We start from the raw sequence: 22,146 nt of genomic DNA, 5'->3' as shown, positions 1-22,146 counted from the left end.
ATGATAAAATATTAATAAAATATCTTAGTTCTAGTCTTCTCTTTGTTTTATTTGTTTGGGGGGGGTTGTTTTGTTTGGGGGTTTTTCTTGTGTGGTTTTTTTTTTTTTTTTTCTTTTTCTGGCCAAACTCAAATATTCCATGACACCCTCTCCCTCTACCAGGGCAATAAAACTTCAGCGCCGCACCAGCCTGTAGTTAGTTGCTAGCAATGCAGAGATGAGTTTTCCGCAGCCCACAACAGTTTCGACAAGTGTAAAGTAAACCTTCTTCTAAGCTATTCCCTTGGGTGTCCTACCTGCTCTGTATGATATATTATATATTATATATTATGTATTATATATTATATATTACAATGTATCATGTATCATGTATTATGTATTATATCTGTATTATATATTATTATAACATTGCTGAAATTAGTGGTTGCAGGTAAACCTCCGTGACAGCAATGGGAAGTCACTGCAACCTTGCCCCCGCGCTGGGATGAGCCAGTGAGGAGGTAAGAGCAGTGAACCGGAGCCACAGAGCCTGCCCCGCTGACTGGCCATCCCAGTGCGTTTAACAAAAATAAACCACGTACCATCACAGCGTGCTGAGAGGGGACTGCCGGCTGAGCCACGGGATGCTGAGGGAGGTGTTCACCAGGGGCTTGAGGAGCTGCTATGGCCTAGAAATGAAAACTTTGCCTTACTGTAGGTCCATAGCACCTCTAGTGCAGAGTTGGTGCAATACCAGCTCATACCGGTGATGAACAACCACAGGGAATTAGACAACTCCACATGGAGGTCTGAGGATGAGCCTGAAGGGAGAATTTAAGCTCCTGCATGCCCCCCACTCATTGCAAATCCTCGGCGTCAGCATCCAGTTTTGGAGAAAGGCCATTTCACCGTGGGCTCGTGGTGTGAGAGGATGTTTAGCCTGGAGGAGCAAACCGTATCCCGAAGGGAGGCAGCAGAGGAGCCTCTAGCAGCTCTCCACCAGCTCTGCTGGCCAGCAGCGCTCCCCACGGCCCGGGAAATCCCAGGCTCGGGCCCGGCACGCTCAGAGGTGGGGATCCAGCCTCTCAGGGCGAGATCAAGGTTTGCCAAGTTCACTTCTTTACGGCATCAGAAAGGCTTTTGCTAGCAGGCAGCACTGACCTGAGCGCTTCCAGCTGATGCCAGCCGCAGGGCTGCCTTCTCTGCCTGCCCCCCCGGCACCGACGGCCGCGTGGGAGTGCTGGTGTCCGTGTGTCGCATGGACGATGTGGCTGGAAAAGAGACGGTTTACTGTGATACAGCCCACCCGTGCCTGGGTACCCTGCCTCAGTCTGAACTCCATGTACACAGAAGAGCAGTGCCCCAAACACTGCCAAACTGGTCCCCAGACTGTCCCTCCGTGGTCCCTCTGGCTCCCTTGCCTGACTCCCAGGGCTCCCTTTTGATGCTAACGCCCCGTTTCATCCCTCCCTCCATGGGTGTCTCCAGATGAGCTTTCCCACTCTCTCCCTGGCAAGTATTTCAAGAAAAGCCCCCTGAGTCAGCTCCTACCCACAGCCCCACGCGGGCACTGTCCCCAGGGCAGGGGGACACACACTCACGGGAGCTGGGACGAAGCTGCCAGCAAGGCGGGCAGCCTTCTGCGCTCCTTCTGCAGGGATTTATCATCAGGGACCAAACTACCCCCTAACAAAAGTTTTGTCAGTGAGGTCTGGGGCTCGATCAAATTGCTTCAGCTCAGTGAGTCACCTCCCGTCCCCTGAGCGACAACGAACAACCACAACCCTCAGCGGGTGGCAAACAGGGCGGAAAGCTGCTCTCACGCCTGCAGCGGGCTAAGAGGGAAAAGGCAGCGTGTGGCTGCGGCTTCACTGCCGTACCATAACTTGTTATGGCACAGTACAACGGTCCCAGTGCGGAGCATCCCCCCTCCTGCCCTGGCTCGGTCGCTCCCAGCTGAACCCCAGTATTTTGGAGGCTGCTCTGCCCTGCAGCCCCTCCCTCGCCCCCGCGCTGGGCTGCCCACGGCCGCGCTGGCACCTACACGCAGAGTCGGAGAGGGCGGTGTGCGAGGAGCGCCGGGAGCTGTGGGACGACAGTGACACTCCTTCCCGGCTGGCATCCTGGCTGCTGCCGCACTGCCCCACGTCCAGGTAGCTGCTGTGGCTCTGCAGGGAGAGAAGCACAAGCGGCAAGATCGTCAGCAGGAGAGGACGGCGCTGGAGAGGACCTCCACCTCCCCGACCACTTGTTTGTAGAGAAAAACAGCAGACTGGGTGCGTGGAGGGCCAGCGCTGCAGCACCGCGCCACCAGACCCTGGTGCAGTATTCGGTCAGCCCCTCCATGTTCACCCTAAAGCCTTCAGGTATCCCCCTGCTGACAGGACCCTCAGGATCACACCCTGGGCACCTCTGGCTTTGGGGTGATGCCATGCATTTCTGTCCCAAGACACCCATCTGGTGGCAGTGAGTGGTGATGGGGGTAATGCACCGGGCATCGGGCGGATGCCATGGGGATGACTGTCCGTGCCCCACGCTCTGGCGTGCCACCCTCCTGCTCTCCTGCCCGTGGAGCTGTGTGCAAATGGAAATATGCTTTTATAATTAGCTTCCTTCTGGCTGATTTCTTCAGGGATGTCACAGTTCGTTGGCCGTGGTGCACTGGGGAGCGGTGGCAGAGGTAACAAATTAAGGTGGCAGGAGGGGCTGGCTGGGGAACGGCTTTATTCATTGCAGTGATGGAGAGAGATGGCTGGGAAGGGACACGGAGCAGTGGCACGGGGCATCAGCTGCAGCTCTAGGAGAACCTACAGCAAACAGCTCCTGTGGGGGACAGGTACCGGGCGATGCGGAGAGCTGCAACCCCGCCGGCCGCTGCCTGGGGACCAGTGGCTCCCAGCAGGCTGTTCTGGGCAGGAGCCGGGCAGTGCATCTGCAATGGGGAACAGCCTACGCTAGTGAGTATTAACGGCTTTGGAGCTGTCACACTGAAACGGCAGATGCCACCTGGCAGATGGTTTATGGCAAACAGCCCATAACTGTTGGGCAGTAGCAGATCATTTCACCTGTGGGACGTGGGTGACCACAATGGCCGTGCTACCACCCTCCCCACGCCTCCCAGGGAGCTCCCCAGCTCCCCACTCCCCTCCAGAAGATCAAGCAATGGGACTGATGGCTCTGCCTCTCCCCCAGCTGCCTTACATCAACAGATGCAGCTTAAGAGCTACCGAAAAAAAATCTCAGCTATCACTTGGAAAGGGGAAAAAGACACAGAAGTGTTCTGTGGTGACAGAGAAGCAGCTGTTCGCAAGACGGCCCTTGCTCAAGTGCAAAAGGTCTGTAGGACAGCTTCCCCTCTACATCCCATAAACGGCTTCTATAAAACAATGTCTGAGGAGCAATGAGGCTAATGGAATGATAATTACACAACATTCCACTTGAAATTACTTTGATGACTGGTCTTATTTGTAAACTACTGAAAGGAAGAACTTAAAAGTAATTAAAATAACCTTGTTAATTGGGCAGGTGTGTTGGGATGCCAGACTGATTTAAGCCATGGAAATTACTGCTCTGGTCACAATTCTACACTCGATGCGATCCTGCCCAATGGTGCAAACAGAGCTGAAATCTGGAGTAGGAATAAGTGTTTTCCCTTCACTTCCAATCTTTGTCTAAGCCTCGGTGACGAGCTGGCATTAACAAAACAGGCACCATGTGGTACTGCCCTGCGCCCGGATCCTCTGCGCCTTAGCAGCGGTGACAGGCACAGCAATCCATCCTCCAGCTCCAGCTCCACTTTTCTGCTTCTGAACTGAGGTGGTTTAACCTATCGTTTGCGTAACAGTCTCAGAAAGATAACGAATAGCAGAACAGCAGCAATGCAACTGCTGAATTTGCAGTTATATGCCTAAACCAGGACGGGCAATTTAGAGCCCCACTGCGGGAAACTTTTCAGGGTCTGCCTGAGTCATAACCCATCTGAAGGCTTGGAAGGAGATGGGAGTAAAGAAGGAGAAGGAAGAACAGATATTTTCCTAAGACTGGTAAGCGATTACACAGTTTGGTTTAAACATGAATTTATTCAACTCTGAAGGGACACGATACCTTTACAGAAGAGGATGCCAGTTCAATTGATGACTCTTCAAGGCCAAGATCGCGCCTTCTTTCAGCTCGCACTTCTGCATAACTAAAAAAAAAAAAAAATTAAAAAAAAATTAAAATCCACTTTTCCAGTCTGGATATTGTTTAGTGTATGGTAACCATCCTACCATACAGGTCACTATGGAGTTTTCATGTTGAATCACAACCTTCGCACAGCACACACACACACTCTCGTATACCAGGTGCTTAGAGGAACATCATCATACAGCCTTGCGATCTGTGAATAACTGTACGTGCTGAATACCCACAGATTAGAAACAGCAGGGCAGTCTCCCAGTCCAATTGCGCCCAGGACTGTATGATTAATTGCACTAATCATTCCAAGCACAAACATATACACTCCTTTGCAAATTTTTGCCCTGGATGCCTTCAAACAAAACTAATCTAAAAGCAAAGTGCATTTGGTTAATTGGAGACAAAATGAGTGTCTTTATCCTCAGTACAACTTTCCTAATAAAGGAGATTCCCATTTTCCATGATCAGACAGAAAAATGATCCTGCACAGTTTCTGTGCAGGGAAACTGCCATAGCAAATGTCCATTTATTTTCTAACCTGCTGATGCTCAAGAATCGATTTTTTGCATGTTGTGCGGTAGCTCAGTGAGACCTGAGCCAGTGCCTCGGGGAGAAGGGGGTCAGGTCCCCTCTTCCTGAGGGTGCACACAGCACCGTGCTGCACCAGAGTCAACACCCCTCACTTCCTGAAATCACATTTTAACTTGTGTGTTTCAATAATATATTCTAAACCTTAACCATATGAGACAGAAGTGAATTTCAAAATCTATTTAGACTAATACCACTAGGTTTAAGAGGAAGCAGAAAGAAGAAACAATCTGCACAATCAATTCACAGCTTAACGTGAAGCCAAATTCCCTGAAGAATGGCAGAAGCAACACAGCTCAGAAGCAATCCCTCTGTCTAACGTTTGCTTATGATAACACTTGACGTGTACTTTCTATCAGCACACACAGCTCTGACCACTTACACCCGTTTAGCGGTGTAAGGTGTTCTCGGTCTGTGTTTCAGAATACCCCAGTTTACAAGTGTCTGCTCTTCCAGATGTTTGGGGGGACCAGAAAAAAAATATCACAAATGGATTCCTGACAGTAAAGAAAGAGGCAGTGAGCAATATGTTTACTCAAGTTAATAGAAGAACCAGCATGTCACTATTTTACAAGCCCTTCAGTAAATATATTCTCAGTCTTAACATCATCTTTTTTTGAGATGACAGCGGTAATCAAGCAGATTCCTCTCCAGAAGGTGCGTACCACAGAGCATCCCACCGGTGCGCCGCCTTCCAGCGTGGGTTTGCAGCCCAGCACAAGCGGCTCCCACTAGGGGGGGATCCTGGGCTGAATTTCAGGTGAGGAATAAGGCCAGCAGGCCAGCAGCTAACTAACTTCAAATCATAAATATTTAAAGCTCTGATCAAAAGGTTTTGTAGGACACGTATGATCCCATTCATGCCCGCAAAGCTGTCTGATAATTAACAACTTTAATTTTTCCTACAGCCATGGCATTGCTAGGGATAAAAGGGGAATGTAACACACTGATAGACGCGGCCAACGGTGGCTTCTGGGCTTTTGGCCCGGTTGCCAAGAAAAAAAAAAAAAAGAGTAATGAAAACACATTACGCTTTTCCCCATGTTCCCTGTCATAATAGTTTTCTAGAATTACATACCATGTCAGTGCATCAATATGCACAGCAAATATTTGGCTAACACAGAACAGGACTAGAAGAAAGTAATGGTCGAGCACGACGTGCTCTGTGAAGCGTTTGGTGCTTGCTCCTACCTGACTACCAGGTGAGTGCAGACGATGAACTCGGGTTTGGAATTCCACTGGTGGTAGGTGATGTAGTAGTGTGTCTGCAGCCATATCCACTGCTGGCCCTTGGTCAGGAACCGATAGTAACAGGACTTGCCTTTTCCAAACTGCATCACTGTTAAATAAAAAAAGAAAGCAATTTACAGCAAACAGAGGTTTCATGGTGCAAAGGTGGTAAGAAAAACCACTTGGTTCCGTTCCCCTCTTGCAGTCTGCTGCTGCACTAAAATGGCTCTTGTGGCTTTACAAACCCGGCAGATGATACACAACCACCAACTGAGCTTTTACTGAGGTTCTTTTCTGCTACTGATTTTCAAGAGAGCCCTTTGCTATTTTGAGATTGTTCTTATACCTAATAATTGGTGTGACTATGTAACTCTTGTAACTTATTCCTGGGCTCCTCTGAAATAAGCACAAATAGCATTAGTTAAACAAAGTACCAGCCTTTCACAAGTACATGAGAACGCATTTCAAAGACTGGGGCCTTGAAGTCAGGATCCTAATAATGGCACAAAACACTAAGACAGTGGAGTTTTAGTGGTTTAACTGGGAGTTTTCTTCCAAGAGATGCCCTAAATACACCAGACCTGGTATGTATTATCAGGGTATATGTCTAGAAAAATCTCAAGTGGTGTAATACAACTGGAACATAATGAGGGGAACTACATTAAATAACCACATTAATTGTTCCCAGACTGCTGGGAGTACAGAATGAAACATGCTCACTTAAAGTACCCATAATTAATGCAAAGTAAAATACAAACGTGGGTTAAGCAAACCCATTTCACTTCACAGTAGGCAAGATGCCTGCCCAGAGCAGTCAACCTGATGAACGGGAACTTACCAAGCCACACTAATCCAAGTATTTTTACTCACCTGCACACCTCTGCTTTGTTAAATATCAGGACTAACTTCTTTAGCGATCCCATTAACAGTGATGGGCTTCAGATAAAGCACTTAGTGAAGGTCTTCTGGCTAACAGGCCATGCTGGGGATCACTCAGCTCCTAGTCCTGGCAGAGATTTCCTGAAGCAGCTCCTATAAGTCACTTTGCCAGCACCTTACTTTGTCCCCCCAGCACAGCAAGATTAAAAAGTCCTTTCCCTCAGGTGTGTTATGCAAATACTTTTAATGTGTAAGAGGGGATCCGTGGCTAGTAGAGATGTAGAACATAAATCACTAAATAGATTCTCTGCTGGATGATCTGACCCCACTCTCAATATAGTTAGCATCTACGTCGAACTGCATGCACATATTACCAAAAGAACATCAGGTGGTTAAGTTGCTCACTTCTGTCTGAACGGTCTTTTAAGCAAATGGCACTAAAAAGCACTGTACTTGACAGCAATTAAAATATTCCTTTAACATTCCCATCTACACGCTTGCTGCACTTGATGCAACTCGTGTCTACCCCTTTTCACAGCTTCCTTCGGGCGCTCAGCTGGGCAACCCGCTTCCCCACCGCCTGTTCTGTGCCAGCGCTTCGCCGTGACGGGGCAGAAAAGCCGGCAGGGAAGCGGGGTGGGGAAACTCGACATTCAGAGAAGTCATTTTCTCCATTCTCTGCTAGGTCCTTTACCATCTCATACGTGTAAGCGGTAGAGGGTACATGGTAGAGATGGAGGTGGTTCGCAACTCAGAGATGAAGCAGCTCGTCTAGTTCCAGTGTGCTGGGAGGCTCTGGAGTTTCTTGGTGTCCCTGCATCGCGCTGCTCTGCATCCCGCTTTCTCCACTCTCTGGGGGGTCCTTGTTTTCTTTTGACAAAACGCTCTTTCAAATGGAGATAGCAGAGAGACAAACAGAGAGTTTGCCCAGTAGGAAACCTATAGGTAGTATTTCTTGGCAAAAGACCTGATTACCTAGATGCTTTTTGCAAAGTGTGTGGTTACTTCATTACAGCGCTCCGCAGTGCAAACCAGCTGGAGGACAGCCCGAATTCTGGCTCAATATCTCAGTCTGAAGTGCACATAACAAAATGGAAAAATACAGTCTCGGGGATAGAACATCTCACACGCTCATCTGGTAGGAAAAGCACAGTGATTAACAGTAGACCACATCTGCCGCCACCTTTTGCCCTTCCTCAGATGAGCTCTTTTTTTTCAGCCGCTGGCTGCACTGCCGCAGCGTTCGGGCTAAGGGCTTCTTCTGACCACGCTCCTCCTGACCTGGCTCCTCCTGGGCTCTTGCAGGTCACAGTATTCCACCTTGCTCAAAGACGAACTTCACAGACATTCTCTGGTGTTCACACATCAGCCTGAACGGGACTTTTCTGCTTTTCTGCTTTAGTTTCAGATCGACCAAAAGTGAGCCATCTTCACCCACAGGGAATATGCATTTGGTACTTTTGTATCTAAAAAAGAGTCCTAATCTCCAGAAGCATTTCACTAATAGTTAAGTGAGGCTCACAACATCCAATTGCTCAGGCAGGTGATCCAAACGCGGCTTTCAAGAAGGCATTTTGGTGAGCTGAGCTCTGGCTGACTCCAGAGCCCAGAGGCACAGCAAGGCACAGACCCCATGAACTGTGACAATCAAGAAAACCCCCAGGATTTGGGGCTGCCCTCACAAACTGGGAGCAGAGCGTGGAAAGCTCTGACTTCCCATCTATTAATTTCATTTCACTCTCAGACAACCTGTGCTCAAACAGCTTATCTGCCAATTTGGGAAACCTGCACAAACAGTTCCTGATCGGAGCGAATTCTGCAGGGATTCAACCTCCCAGGTAAGCGTTGGCTATGACAGTCTGTCATGGGGAGAGAGAATTCCCTCGTGCCCCAGATAAAGATGCCTTTTGTGACAACGAGTAAAAGGTATTGCAGGAGTGACAAACGAGATCAAAGACAGGCACGCTGCAGAGGGAGAGGAACTTACAGTGTTCATGGCACCTAGCAAGAAGCTCCAGGTCATCTGCGTGGTAGTAATCATACCCTGACGTTCCCAGAACCTCAAAGGGTAAATATCCTATAATAGGCGGAGCCCTAGAAGGGAAGCAAAGGGCAGGGAGTGAGCACAAAACCCGACACTTTGACATCCTGGCAGATACGCTGCGATACTGCTGACCAAAACCATCTCGTACGTTCACTTGGCAGGGAAATCAGGAGCGGGTTTTCATATACACAATGATGTATTTTCATTCACAAGGAAAAAAAAAGAAAAAAAAAATCAGCGAGGCAGAAGTAAAAATTGAGAAAATGAAAAGGTGTGTGTTTACTGTTTCATAGCCTATTCATTATGTGGGTGTAGAGAAAGGCATGTACGTACGCAAGTGACTCAAGTCATTAAGCATGCTTGTGAGACACACAGCTTGAGAAACGCTATGGCTGTGCCTGTGCCTAATAACTCGGAGCTCGAGTAAAATTATCCAGTAGGTTGGATGTAAATGTCAGCTGGGTAGTAACTGTGGAAGAAAGAGTAAGTGGGAAACTGCAATGTGTGTCAGGACCAGCCTGGGTAAGAGAGAAAGTAATTGTTCCCATGGAAAAGCTTGGGAAATTATAACCCGCAAAAAATGTTTCTATGCTGGAAGTAAAGATAAGAATAGGCATGGGGCTGACTTTAAGGACTGTTATTTCTATGACAGGTGGAGAAGGAATCGAGGGAGTATTTAGACGGGCACATTGCAATGACTTACCTGACTATTCTGCTGTCAATTCTAGATTTTTCATTTTCCAGGCAATATATGAGATTGATTTTTTTTAAACAGGTGTCCTAACAACACTGAGCTCACGCACAGCCTTCACCGGAGCCTGATAGCTTATGATTATGAAACAACACTAAAACTTGAGGAGAAAACCACTATTTTTGCCTCTACTCCCTATATCAGCATGCAGCCTTCTGTCCCCTAACACTCAAGCACTCCTGCTTGCACCAATTCAGGCACCGCACGCACTCTGTGAGGCAGAACTTGTGCTAATTTGGCTCCACCTATTTGTTTTGGCTGCTGGACGTGCTGGTAGCATGAAGCTCACCTGCCAAGTTCAGGGCGTTCTGCAGGAATAAGGCGGCGGCGTGTGAGGGAAGCGGTTAACGTTTCCAAACCAGGGCAGGCTGAAGGTGTCACTGCCCATCAAACCTGCCTCTGCCGCTGCCTTCCTCTTGGTGTGTCGAGTAACCCTCGTGAGGAAGGTGAGTGCCATAAAGTGGCCAAGAATATGAGCAAGAAATTATTTAAGTGTAAGTACATTTGAGTTTGGATGGATCAATCCTGAGTCTTCTAGATATTAATATGGGAAGTCCTCCTGTCCTGGCTGAGCGACCTAGCTCCACATTTGTACTCCTGAGAAACACGGTGGGCACAGATTATTCAACTAAAGACAGCCCAGACAGGTCTATAACCTCTCTCTTCCCCACAATCACGAGCAGTTCGGCATCAAACGGGAAATTGGGCAAAAAGGAAGGAGAGCTGGGATCTGCTCAAGAGCAGCCCCAGGAGGACCAAGGTCTGCGCAGGAGCTCCTGAGCCCCAGCACAAGGCTTGGTTGGAAGAGCCAATCCTCCACACTCTGATGGCAAAGCTCTTGGAACAGAGCGCGCTTAGTACACGGTGGTCTCTGCCACAATACAGTCTTATTTATTCAAATAACTTTTCATAGAGCACTGTGTTCCTTTTCCTCATATGACCCACATTTCTGTTAATGACAATAATATGTGTATTTATTAAAGCGTCCTTCCTTGCTGTCTCTTTGGCAGAACGCGCCAGTGTCTCTCCTATCATTAATGACATGCTTATATTCAAGACAATAAAGTCTTTCAGATGCAGAGCAGATAAACATTTAAGCTGATCAGGAAAGTATTATGCTTTCCTGACTTTTACTAGAATTCTTTAAATGTGAAAGCAACCACAAAATGCTCCTCATCTGTCATTTGACAAGGAGCTGCCTTGCTTGTGGAACAATTTAAAAGTGTTTCGTTAGCTTAAGTTCCAGCCTTGAGGTCTGCAACTCGCTGTGCAAATGGAAATGCACGGTCTTCAGAGGGCCTGTCGAGTGCAGTCTTTTAAAAAAGGAAGGGAAAATAAGGAGGGGACAACAGTGCAGAAGAGGAATAGATCATTATCAAAGTTGGTGGGTTTTCTTCCTCTACACATATTTACATGTAGACCCACAATATAGATTTTTCCTAGTTTTCTAATGTTTATCCAGATCTATGGAGTGCTTTCTCCGTTGTCTATTTTTGCTCCAATTTATGTTGTTATCGTGATAGCAAAGGTCCTGACTCCAACCCGTGCTGGGTACCCTCTGCCCCTGCTGACGGCACCCCTCAGCGTCAGGTGGTGAGAGAAGACACAAGGAAACAAGGAACAGCAAAATACCCAACAACATTGCTGGGTCCCGTGGGCTGTACTGGAAAGAGGTTTGAATTGGTGGTTAAATGAGACAACCCACACGATCCCCTGCTCCTTCTCCGGTCTGGGCTTACCGCTCGCATCCAGGGCTGTCACAAATTCCGCCTCAGCATCTGCATCAGCTTAATTTACTCTCAGTAGCAGTGGTTTCCTCACTGGGGATATCAGTGGGACCGGAATGGCTGCAAGCACCCGGCGCAGAGAGATTCCTCTCTGAGTCACAACCCAGATTCATCAAAAGACTCTTTGATAGGTTTCAAAGCAGCTCCTGCTCACCTTATTCACAGGACCTGCCGGGACACAGCCCTTCGGAAAACCAGCTCACTTCGTCAGACAGGGGAACGAGGGGTTTAGGGCTCTTTTACAAATTTTAACGTTAATCTCCTCATTCTGAAAATGTGCATTATTGGACAGGCCAAATAAAGTCTAACAAAGTCACTCCAGCAAGATCTCGACAACATGAATAATAAGCCAACTGTCCCAAATTACACAGCGTTAACCATACGGCTGTCACAGGGTCAGTAAACACATCTTGTTTACTATATAAATGCAAGTTATTATTCCTTCATATTTGCTCTCTCTCTTTCTTGCTCTAAATGTGCAGATGATATTTAGGTTTTTTTCCTCCCAAATATTTTTTTTCCCTGCAGCCTTATTTACTAGTGTTCTAGTAATGACTACCTTTGCATGGCTTGCAAAGGGAGGGATAATGGAAAAGGTAGGATTTTGCAATATGCTTATGCATACATGTTGAATACAGAGAAATAAAAGAGTGAACAAAAACCTCCAGCTTCTTTTGAAGAAAATGAATCCTATATTAATCAGCTTAATAAAGTGGTTCCAGTCTGTTTCATTCGCCAAGCTGAATCCTGGCCCACTGTATGGCCTTGTCAAAACCAAATCTGCAATTAAATAACATAATCCACGGCTTTTTCTTTTATTTTTATAAATTCCATCATTTCTCAAGATGAAAATCAAAAGTTTATTAACACGGCAAAAGATTTAGATGGATTTCTGGAAGCTGTAGCTGGAAAACAGAGGAGCTAAAACAATACATACCCACACTGGTCAGTTTTAATGACTTAATATTTTGGTGAAGTTAGACATTTCTCTAAACATTTTCCCACTGTTTTGTATGGTTTCTTACCTGCCTAAAATATGGAAAAGAGCAAAGCATTTAAGGTTGCCTAATAAACAAGTTCAGAGTATTATTATTTCCTCAGTTGCATTTTATTGGAGCTGTTCTACTGGGGATCTCAGGCAAAAGCTACACAAAGTTTTCTACTTTTAAACTACAGTTTGTTTATTCCTCAGAGACTAAAACCAAATCTCTTACCTGTGGTCCAAGAATAAAAACTTCCATTCCAAACTATGCCTCGATGTAAATTCTTCACATGGCTCTTCAACATTGCAGAGCTCCTGCAAAACAGTTGGCACATTCAGACATTTAACTCTATGAAGTGACAAAAGGAGCCCTCTATCAAGACCAGGGATGCATCTGCTTGGAATAACAAACCCGAGCAAAATACAGTGCTTTTCAAGCACTTGACTTATTGTCCTCTAAGGAATGTATAAGCCTTGTTTTATAGACGCATAAACTGATGAAAAGTGGATGAATAATTTACCCTGGGCTGAATTTCAGAGCTAGGATAAATAGTCCAAGGGCCTCATCTTGCAGTCTGTAGACAAAATCCCCCAGCTTTGTTGTAAATATTGGTATCTGAAGATGGATGACAGCACCAGGTCCAGCCTCAAACCGAGCTGGCTAATGGTCTCTTGAGCAAGAAGCACCTATGGTCGTTACCCTTGTCATCACTGCACTGCGCCACAGGACACTTACAGACCAGCAGAAAGAGTCTACAAAACATGGTGTTCTCAGCGTTTCAAGACGCGGGTGGCCTTCTTACACAAAGGCACAGTGGGACATATTTCTTTAAAGGCTGCAACTTTTCAAGCGGTTTAGCTGGTCACCTCGTACTGGTGCTCCCTGGGCTGATGGCTCCGAGACACCCTGTCACACAACTGCCTCGTCTCAAAAGCAGCTCCCACTTTATATCTCGCCATTCCAAAATAAATACCTAAGTCATCTCCCACTCCCAAACACAGCGGCGTCCTCTCTCATTTACCAACCCTCCGCACGAGCCATCTGAGCTGCTCGACGTGCCCTCGGAGAGGCTGCTGCAACACGGCTCCCCTCGCCACACAGCTCGTGGCACCCGCGGCAGGCCAATCCCCGCACGAAAGGGAAGGTGCCATCGCAGAGCTCTCACCTTTAAGAACTGCGGTGTGACAAGACGAACGGTTGCTACGAGGCAAATCTGCTCCTCCGTGGCTGACCTGAAAGCTCGTGCAATAGCTGACTCAAAGCCATTACAGGAGGGTGTAGGCACTAGACACAACCAGACAATTTATTTAAGAAGAAGAGGAAGGAGAGCTTTCTTTTCATGTTAAGACAGGTACAATGACTGACGAAACCCAAGCAACAAACTCCTCCTACCCACAAGGCGATGCCACACTGATACACGCTGATGTTATTTAAAGCATGACCCTCTGGGCTCTGAGTTACAGGGTTGTAGCCACCTACCCCCGGCTTGCAGGGAAGCTTCAGGAGACACCTCTGAGCAGCTCACAGTGTGCACCTACAGTCATCTTGTCAGCCTTTCTCCAGCTCAACAAGATTCAAGATTTTACAGGTTTCTCAAACTATTTAATCTTTTTAAAGTGTCATTTGACTGCCACAAGTGAAACAGAATATGGTATTTTACTGGTTATTTGGATAAGTGGGCTGCTTTATAATTGGCAGTGGGTCAAATGGAGGTAGGATCAGTCTGGTATGACTTCTTTAAGCACAGCACGCAGAAAAGTGTGCTTTTCTCACCAACGGCCTCCCCACCACTTTTATACGAAAAATATCTCAAACATATCTGCAGCTCATTCCATCCCTGCTGATTACGGGGCATTTTCAACTGAAACAAGGCCTTTAGGAGGCTACAGGTCAACACACAATTTAAAGAAGAGAGGTAGAGAGGTAAAGGTAGGCTGGAGCAGTAACTTACCATGAGTAAAATACTTAAAATCCACTACAAATTTCACATATTCATACATGAGGGGTTCATTTGGATCTAAACTGCCTCTTGCTAAATGGCAGCAAAACTCTATTTGTTTTTCCGCTGAAACAAGAGAAAGAGAGGGAGACACACACACTGTTACTAGAAGTCTGCACTTTAGCACACTCCATATATTGAATCTATCTTGGTGCTTAAAGCAACCCTGCTGCTACGCTATCTGAGCATACCCTGCTGGGATGCTCTTGATACCCGTAAGTAAATATATAACTAGTAGGAGCAATGATCAGCTGGTTCTGCTTAAGGAAGTGTATTCTCACCCGTTCTCCCACGGCTTTACAGCCACCCCACTACGCTGGGTGCGAAGCCCTGGCAATATCGGTCAGCCGTATTTTCCCCTGAGTTGGTGCATGCACGATCTCAAGCAAAGCCGTTAAGTGATACTGCAGTACTCTGCTCTGACCCCGCTCGGTAGGACCCACATCCAAAGGGCACTGAAGTCACCCTAAGCCTTTCCATTAATGGTGAAGGGCACCGTGCCAAGCTCTTGTTCCGTTTTCTGCCCAAGGACTGAACTCCATGGATTAGGCCACGCGGTCTTCGGTCGGAGGGAAACCACCCCCGGGGCCGAGCACCAGCACGAGGGCTGCCCTGTGCCCGCTGACGGAGCAGCAGAACGGGGAGGGTTGCGCTGCCCGGCCACTGCAAACCCACCGGGAAAGGGGGCTCCCAGCACCGGCTGGGGGAAACATGGATGTCAGGAAGACGCTGCTGCCCGCCTTGGTGCTGCGGACGTTTTCTAGGGGAAAGGGACATTTTGGGGGTAGGACAGCAGCCAGCAGCAGAGATCTGGATGGACTGTTCAGATAGGACGGCTGTTGCTTTAGTTACATGTAGGGCTTCTCAGGTGCCCTCAGACATGCAAGCTTCCTAAGGAACAAAGACTCTTCCAAAACCCTTGGGGATTTCTCCTACTCCTTTCCTTCCCCCCAAAGTCCTCCCTCCTTTCCCAGGCTCAGTTCAGCATCCTGCCCTGGGAAAAAATACGTAATGAGGGCACCTTCACTGGCCTATGATGCAAAGCGGACAGTAAAACTAAGACTGTCCAGAGCAAAGACCAAGTACTGGGAGCACATAGGAACATTAGATGATGTGCTGCATTAAACCCCAGAAATATTAACTTCAGCAAAACAGAAGTGGCAGGCAGGAGAATCAAATCGCTGGAGAGCCCTGTGCAGGGTCCCCCGGGAGCTGTTGGCCTTTGGCAAATTTCCCCGACCGACTGACAAGAGCAGAGCTTACCGTTTAGAAAATCAGCTGCAACGGGATCTGTCATGAGCACATGTGGAGAAAGGAGCTTGTACACTTCGCTCTGCTCCCGCTCAGGCAGAAAGTTTAATATATTTTGGTCCACCAAATCTGACTGATACAAAAGAATGCTTTGTCATGTTCAGCAGTACGGCCTGACACAACCACACGCCTTTTCATCCTGCAGCGGAGCAGAGATGCTGCTGGTCTAGCGTGGATGCTTAAGACAAGGAAGCCCAGTCAATCTGCAGATGGATCTAGGGCAGAATATAACCCCTAGGTGATTTTACCCTGGGGTTGCTACCAATTTGCAAAAGGTTGTAGGGGTCCGAGAGGCTGCCCTTCAGTTCAGCCAGATGCAAGCTGGAGAAGAATCCCTGGTACCACAGGAATACAACATGATAAGAAATAGCATATCATAATGAAAATTTTAAACATTTCCCTTTGGAAGCACGAGACAGAAGTGGGGGAGCTCCTCCTCACATCCTCCATTTGTCTTCTAGGCTGAACATCTGGCAAAATCAGCTCGACCTGCAAGTGTTTCAGTGCTGATAAACCCACACATCCTGACTAAAGGGGTTCTACCAAAATGTCAGCATGTATTTGTTTCTTTGCACACCAGGACGTTCAGCCAGGTTAACTGTGTGCTCCAATTTGCCCTCCCATAGCGTCACTGGTGCCTCATGCCTGGCATCAGGTAAAAACAAAAAATGTTTTTGAGGGGCCAACAGGAACTTCTGTACCCAGCAGCTAACTGCTGGCTAGAAATTCTCCCACAAAACTCTGAGGCCACGTATTTGTTACTAAAGACCATGGGCTCAAAGTAGAAAAAAACAATGACTTTAGAAGAGCATACATTCAGGCCTGAAATGATCTTTAAATTATCCGAGAAGAGCTTCAGCATACACGGATTTCACAAGCATGAGATTTTCCGTACACCTGGTGGGATAAACACCGCCCAGACCCTCCTTCAGACGTGCTGCCAAGCGGTGTGCTATGGGTACAGTGATTTTGCATAGGTATTTTTTAGCTAAGTCGCAGACCCTGACAGAGAATCCGTTATTCACAGGAGCTTTAGAAACTCCCTAGCAGTTTGTTGGTTTATCCCCCACCCGCAGTCAGTTGGCTCTTTGGCTGGACAAAGCCAAGCCCCAGCCCTGCACTGACAGCGCTGCGTTAAGGCAGGGAAACGGTTCTTCAACATATTGCTTTGTCAGAACTTACCGGTAAGTGTCCAAGCAGAGATGAGACACTATCAGACACATAAATAATAATCCCATCAGTGGTAAGCGCAATGAGAAAGCCATCTAGTGCCTAATGATAAAAGGCAGGCAAACAGAAAAAAAAAAAAAAAGAATTATGCAAAGGAACAACTTAAAATGTAATAAGCTAATTTATTCTTTGGTGATGCTTTTGACAGCTTAAAACTAACAGAAATCAATTACGAAAATGATAGTTCAATGCAGAAAAATAAAAATTACATGTGCTAATTCAACATTTTTCTCATACTCTTATTTGCTCATTAATATTAAACTGACTTGTATTTCTCACCTAGTGAACATTTATTTAACATGAAGCAAGACAGTGGTGGTTAGAATTTCTACACCCACACAATCCTATTGACTTCAGTCACTTCATTATGTTTCTGAATTACACAATAGTTAACCAAGTCAGTGCGTAAGGAGATGTTAGATATCATGGCAAACCCAGCATGGTGGATAGATGGATAAGCAGAGACAGAAAAATTATACAACGCTGTATTTTTAGCAATTTATGGACAATATGGGCAAGATCTAAAGCCTTACTCATTTTGCTTAAAGCACTTATTTGTTAGGCTAGTGACACAACTATTTTAAAGTCTGTCTTATTTCCCCTTTCTCATTCACAACGGTTTCTGTCCGGGAATTGAAGTTCTTTGTCCCTTTTAAGTCACTGCATGTGCTTTCCTCTTTGGCTGTTCTCCCTATTCTTCACAATATCTTCTGGTACCATTGACCCAGTGTCTGTCCCTACTCTTTTCTAACACTTACCGAGGTCTGGGAGCTTTAATGTCTGGTCAGCATCATGCACAAAGCCAACTCTTCTACAGACACTGTTAGGCTGCTCTGCAGCTTAGCTACATGGAGCCAAAGATGCAGTATTCAGCATCTTCCCCCATAACCAGTTATTCCCCACCCCGCTGTCATAGAATCGTGGAATCACAGAATAGGTTGGGTTGGAAGGGACCTTTAAAAGTCATCTAGTCCAACGCCCTGCAATGAGCAGGGACATCTTCAACGAGATCAGGTTGCTCAGAGCCCCGTCCAACCTGACTTTGAATGTTTCCAGGGATGGGGCATCTACCACCTCGCTGGGCAACCTGTTCTGGTGTTTCACCACCCTCATTGTAAAAAACTTCTTCCTTATATCCAGTCTAAATCCATCATCTTTTAGTTTAAAACCATTACCCCTTGTCCTATTGCAACAGGCCCTGCTAAAAAGTTTGACCCCATCTTTCTTATAGGTCATACTCTGCCTTTGCTGAAAATAAGCCCTCTCGGGAAAAAAACGCTGATTTACGTAAACTGGTCAACGGTCTAACATAGTCCAGCAAGCCAACGGTTATTAAAGGGCGCTCTCTCCCCCGCCACTTCTAAGGGGGGAATTTGTTTTGATTCAGCTGGAACAAACTAGCTTGTTTGGTGAGAGAAATTCCCAGAAAGAATGAAGAGACTTTTCCAGGGAGGTGAGTCATGACGTCCTGATGAAAAGGAATAGCTAAGACACTGCAGCACCTCCCAGCTCAGCCCAGCATACACCCTTATTTTGGTGGGGCAAAGAGCAACAGCTGCCCACGCAGGGTAGGAGATGTCCTCGCCAGAGGAGCATGCGACACAAACCCAAAGCAGCATCTTTAAGAAAGGAAAAAATGTAGGCTCGTGGGGTGTTTCTTGATCAGCTGAGCATTTTACAGGTGAGAGTATCAGAGCTGTTCTCCCAAATGCACTTAAAGGCAATCCAAGCAAAAGATACAGCTCCCATCACAAGTACAGCACGGCGCAGGCAGCAGCAGCAGAGGCAGCAAAGGCGATGCTGCCTGGCTAATGGGGTGTGGGAGGGAGAGAGCTGCTCGGGGGGGTTTTCAGGTCCTTTCAAGTTTTTGCTAAAACTGCTAGCTCTAGCGGCTCTTCTGAGAAGAGAAATTCTCTCTCACCAGGCCAAATCTGGGCCAAATTGGTCTTCATTCTGAAATGAAAAGCTGTTTATCTTTAAGGGGAAGCAATCGTATTTTTAATTCTGTATCTGCAAAGCATTTAGCAAGACACTGGTCTCTGTCAGGTTTGGATTATATGTATCAGCAGAGTAAAACCCATTAACATTAACATTAACATTGGGACCTACAGGTGAAAAAGAACCACATCCCTGAACTACTCCACTGAACTGATTACTTCTCACTAATCTATGCAGCTTTAATTTCGTCTTACCTCTAACATCAACTGGGTGAACTCCTCGTTGCTAAGAAATGAAGGCTTCCAGTCTTGTCTAATCTCACAGGCTTCTGTCTGTGCTGTGATTTCTTAAAGAGAAAACATCAAAAAAAGCAACATGACTCATGCTAGTTGGAATTTTTTTTTTCATTTTCAAGTAACACTACATTTCTTTTAAGAGGCTTTCAGAGGAATCATCCTCAGATCATTCTCCACACAAAGCCTTCTTGTATGCAACAGTCATTTTCCATGCCATCACGACACAAGTGCATTAGAAATCAAGAAAAAGGAAGAGGAGACATTTTCGGTGGTCTGAAGAAATCCTTCAAAAATTAAGGTCAACGGGCTAATTTGAGAGTAGCTGAGCATCACCGTGAGCAGAAGGTGTCTGTGACTCTGGAGCTGTTTCAGGAAGGCTCACGGCAGTGCCCAGGCAGTGGGACAGGCTGCACCCAGCCATGTCCTACCCCAGGAGACCTGGGAACCGGGCACAGAAACCTCTCTGCCCTCACTTTTGTAGTGCGTGCTGTTCCACAGCTCTTCCTCCCCTGTGCTCTCTTTGAGAGCGTACAAAGCGCGCCAGGGCGTGCGGTGGCCAGGGAGGGAAGCGGAGCGATGGCACTACATTAAAAAGCACAGAGCACTGCACCTTTTTGAGTATATCTACGTTTAACTGGTCAGCATTGTGTTCAAACACTAGCCCATTTCCTGCTGTGCCTTATTCTGCCCCTCGCTTAGGTTCACGCCCTCTCTAGAGTTTTTGGATGCTTGGAAAAACAGTTTTCATCTTCTGCGTGGAAACTGGCTGCTGGGCAGAAGCAGAGCCAGCGCCTTCACCGGGAGCCGGCCAGCGCCCTCCAGTACCTTTCTGTTTCTGTAAGAAGTCGATGGTCCTCTGCAGTATTGTGGACTTGTCCATCTTGAGAGGGTGGCCATGGCCCTGCAGCATCGTGCAAAGCTCTTTGATGAGGACATTGAACTGGTCTCGCCTCTTCTTTTCAGATTTGTTGCGTGATGCCCTGGGTGACAGAAACATAAATGCCGCTAAGTAAGATCAAGGACGTACAGCTCGACCCAGGGAGAGGTAAGTGGCCCCGCCTCAGCAAAACACTTTAAATACAAGAATCTAAACTCTGCTGGGGCTGCTCATTTGTTTAAAATTAAGCTTGGGCACAAACACCTTGCTGGCGCTTGGAGCCCTGCAGCAGGACCAAGATCACCATCAGCAAGGAACGCCTGGAGGTAACAAATATGATTTACGTTCATTTTAGCAAAACCATACCCTTATGGACATTTCAGCAGCAGTTCCCCTTGTTTCAAAAGCAGTGATAACGAGGTGAAGGTGTTATGGGCAAAATTTCTCCAGTAAGAGAAGTCCTGGCATCTACATACGCATGTTTTGCCCACCTCATTTTTATGAACTTCTGTTTTGCAGTTAGTACACACATATATAAAGGTCAAAATGCAAAGGATTCCTTATTCCCTGACTTGTACTTACTAAAGTAGCTTATAGACAGACAAATAGGAAACGGTCTCAAGTTGGACCAGGGTAGGTTTAGGATGGATATTAGGAAAAATTTCTTCACTGAAAGGGTTATCAAACACTGGAACAGACTGCCCAGGGAAGTGGTGGAATCATCATCCTTGGAGGTATTTAAAAGACGGGTAGACGTGGTGCTGAGGGACGCGGTTTAGGGGTGGATTTGGCAGTGTTAGGTCGATGGTTGGACTCGGTGATCTTAAAGGTCCCTTCCTACCTAGATGATTCTATGAATACTGTGCAGAGACATCTCCACTGCAGAATGAAGTCACGCACATGCTCTTGTATCTGGTTTTGAAAATCTGCTGCCATGATGTATGAAACTGGGAATGTTAGGAGTCTGGCTGCGGAAACCACAGACAAGTTTCCAGCTCACATTAATACGATTTAAGAATGTTTTATTAGGGTTTTCCCCTCCATTAAAAACAATAAAGGAGAAAGAAAATCCATTCAGTTTCTTCCAAAATGTTCTTTCCGTGCTCATATCTGAGATAACCCTATTTTCATACAACCTCTTCCAGTAGTAATTAATTTTCTTTACAAGTGTATTCATGATGATACATGCTTCCTGTGATCTAGACTGAGTGTGGTATGCAGAAAGCGTTTCCATTCATATTCGGGTTGGCATTTGGAGGTTTTCAGATCCAGCATTTGCGTTCACAACTATCTCTGTTTTGGCACTCATGTACGATGACTAATTAGAACTGAGCCAAATGCTTCTCTGAAGGGAGACTAACTCATACCTGTGCTAAAGCAGGACTGCTCTCTAAGTTTCTCGGGGAACTCTACCCCAGGTGGGCAGCACTGCATGATGTCAGTAAAATCACAGGTCAGGAGTCCTGCATCAAGATAATAAATAGCCATAGGATAACATGAGATTCTGAGGGCACAACAACGTAATTTAAGGACGACTCAGTTGATTAACCCATTGTAGGGGTGGTCAAACACACTATGAAAATGGTGACTTAATTATGCTGTTTGTGGTCCGCTGGACACAGCCTGTAAACTGCACAAGGGTTTTGCCTCTGACATCAGTGGTCCCAAGTACTTTTTCGAGCATCGGACAACACAGCATTTACAATTCTACCCAGAGAGAGCTTCCACTGTCAGTGCTCTGTGCATCCCTTCATACCTCTTTGCCCTGTCCTTCTCATCTTCATCCATCAGTTCGTTTACACAACACAGGGCTCTGGAAGGAAAAGATAGAATTACTTACTGAGACATATTCCCTGAGCTTGTTGAGGATGTCAGAGCTTACTGGTTTGTACTTTATGACCTCCTGGATGTTTCAGTCTTCCCTTTCCCAAACTCCACTCTTGTTATGTAGTTTCTTGCTTGTTCTGCCAGCTACTGAGGCTTGAGAAGTGAGACCGTTGCTATATAACCAAACATACAGCTACAATAAGCGTAAGTGTGACTTTAGAGGTAAAGATCTAAGAGCCAGCAGCCCCTCA

General features: G+C 46.6%; 1 protein-coding gene across 1 annotated transcript in view; it reads right to left on the bottom strand.

Moving 5' to 3' along the window:
• The window catches only part of PASD1 (PAS domain containing 1), a 30,316-nt gene extending 8,460 nt beyond the window's left edge, over positions 1-21,856 (bottom strand). Inside the window, exons 1-13 of the mRNA XM_009889265.1 lie at positions 21,825-21,856; positions 20,017-20,171; positions 19,150-19,241; positions 16,910-16,999; positions 15,680-15,800; positions 14,369-14,482; positions 13,583-13,701; positions 12,649-12,731; positions 8,840-8,946; positions 5,935-6,082; positions 4,084-4,165; positions 2,024-2,147; positions 1,141-1,250 (exon numbers count right to left, since the gene is read on the bottom strand). Coding sequence (XP_009887567.1) covers positions 1,141-1,250; positions 2,024-2,147; positions 4,084-4,165; positions 5,935-6,082; positions 8,840-8,946; positions 12,649-12,731; positions 13,583-13,701; positions 14,369-14,482; positions 15,680-15,800; positions 16,910-16,999; positions 19,150-19,241; positions 20,017-20,171; positions 21,825-21,856 — 1,377 coding nt within the window. The remainder of the gene's footprint in view (positions 1-1,140; positions 1,251-2,023; positions 2,148-4,083; positions 4,166-5,934; positions 6,083-8,839; positions 8,947-12,648; positions 12,732-13,582; positions 13,702-14,368; positions 14,483-15,679; positions 15,801-16,909; positions 17,000-19,149; positions 19,242-20,016; positions 20,172-21,824) is intronic.
• Positions 21,857-22,146: the final 290 nt, after the last annotated feature.

Source organism: Charadrius vociferus, unplaced genomic scaffold (assembly GCF_000708025.1).
Source record: "Charadrius vociferus isolate BGI_N301 unplaced genomic scaffold, ASM70802v2 scaffold7, whole genome shotgun sequence".
NCBI classification, from domain to species: Eukaryota; Metazoa; Chordata; class Aves; order Charadriiformes; family Charadriidae; genus Charadrius; species Charadrius vociferus.
Note: the sequence above shows the minus strand (reverse complement) of the source record. Positions and strands in the feature narration are given on the sequence as shown.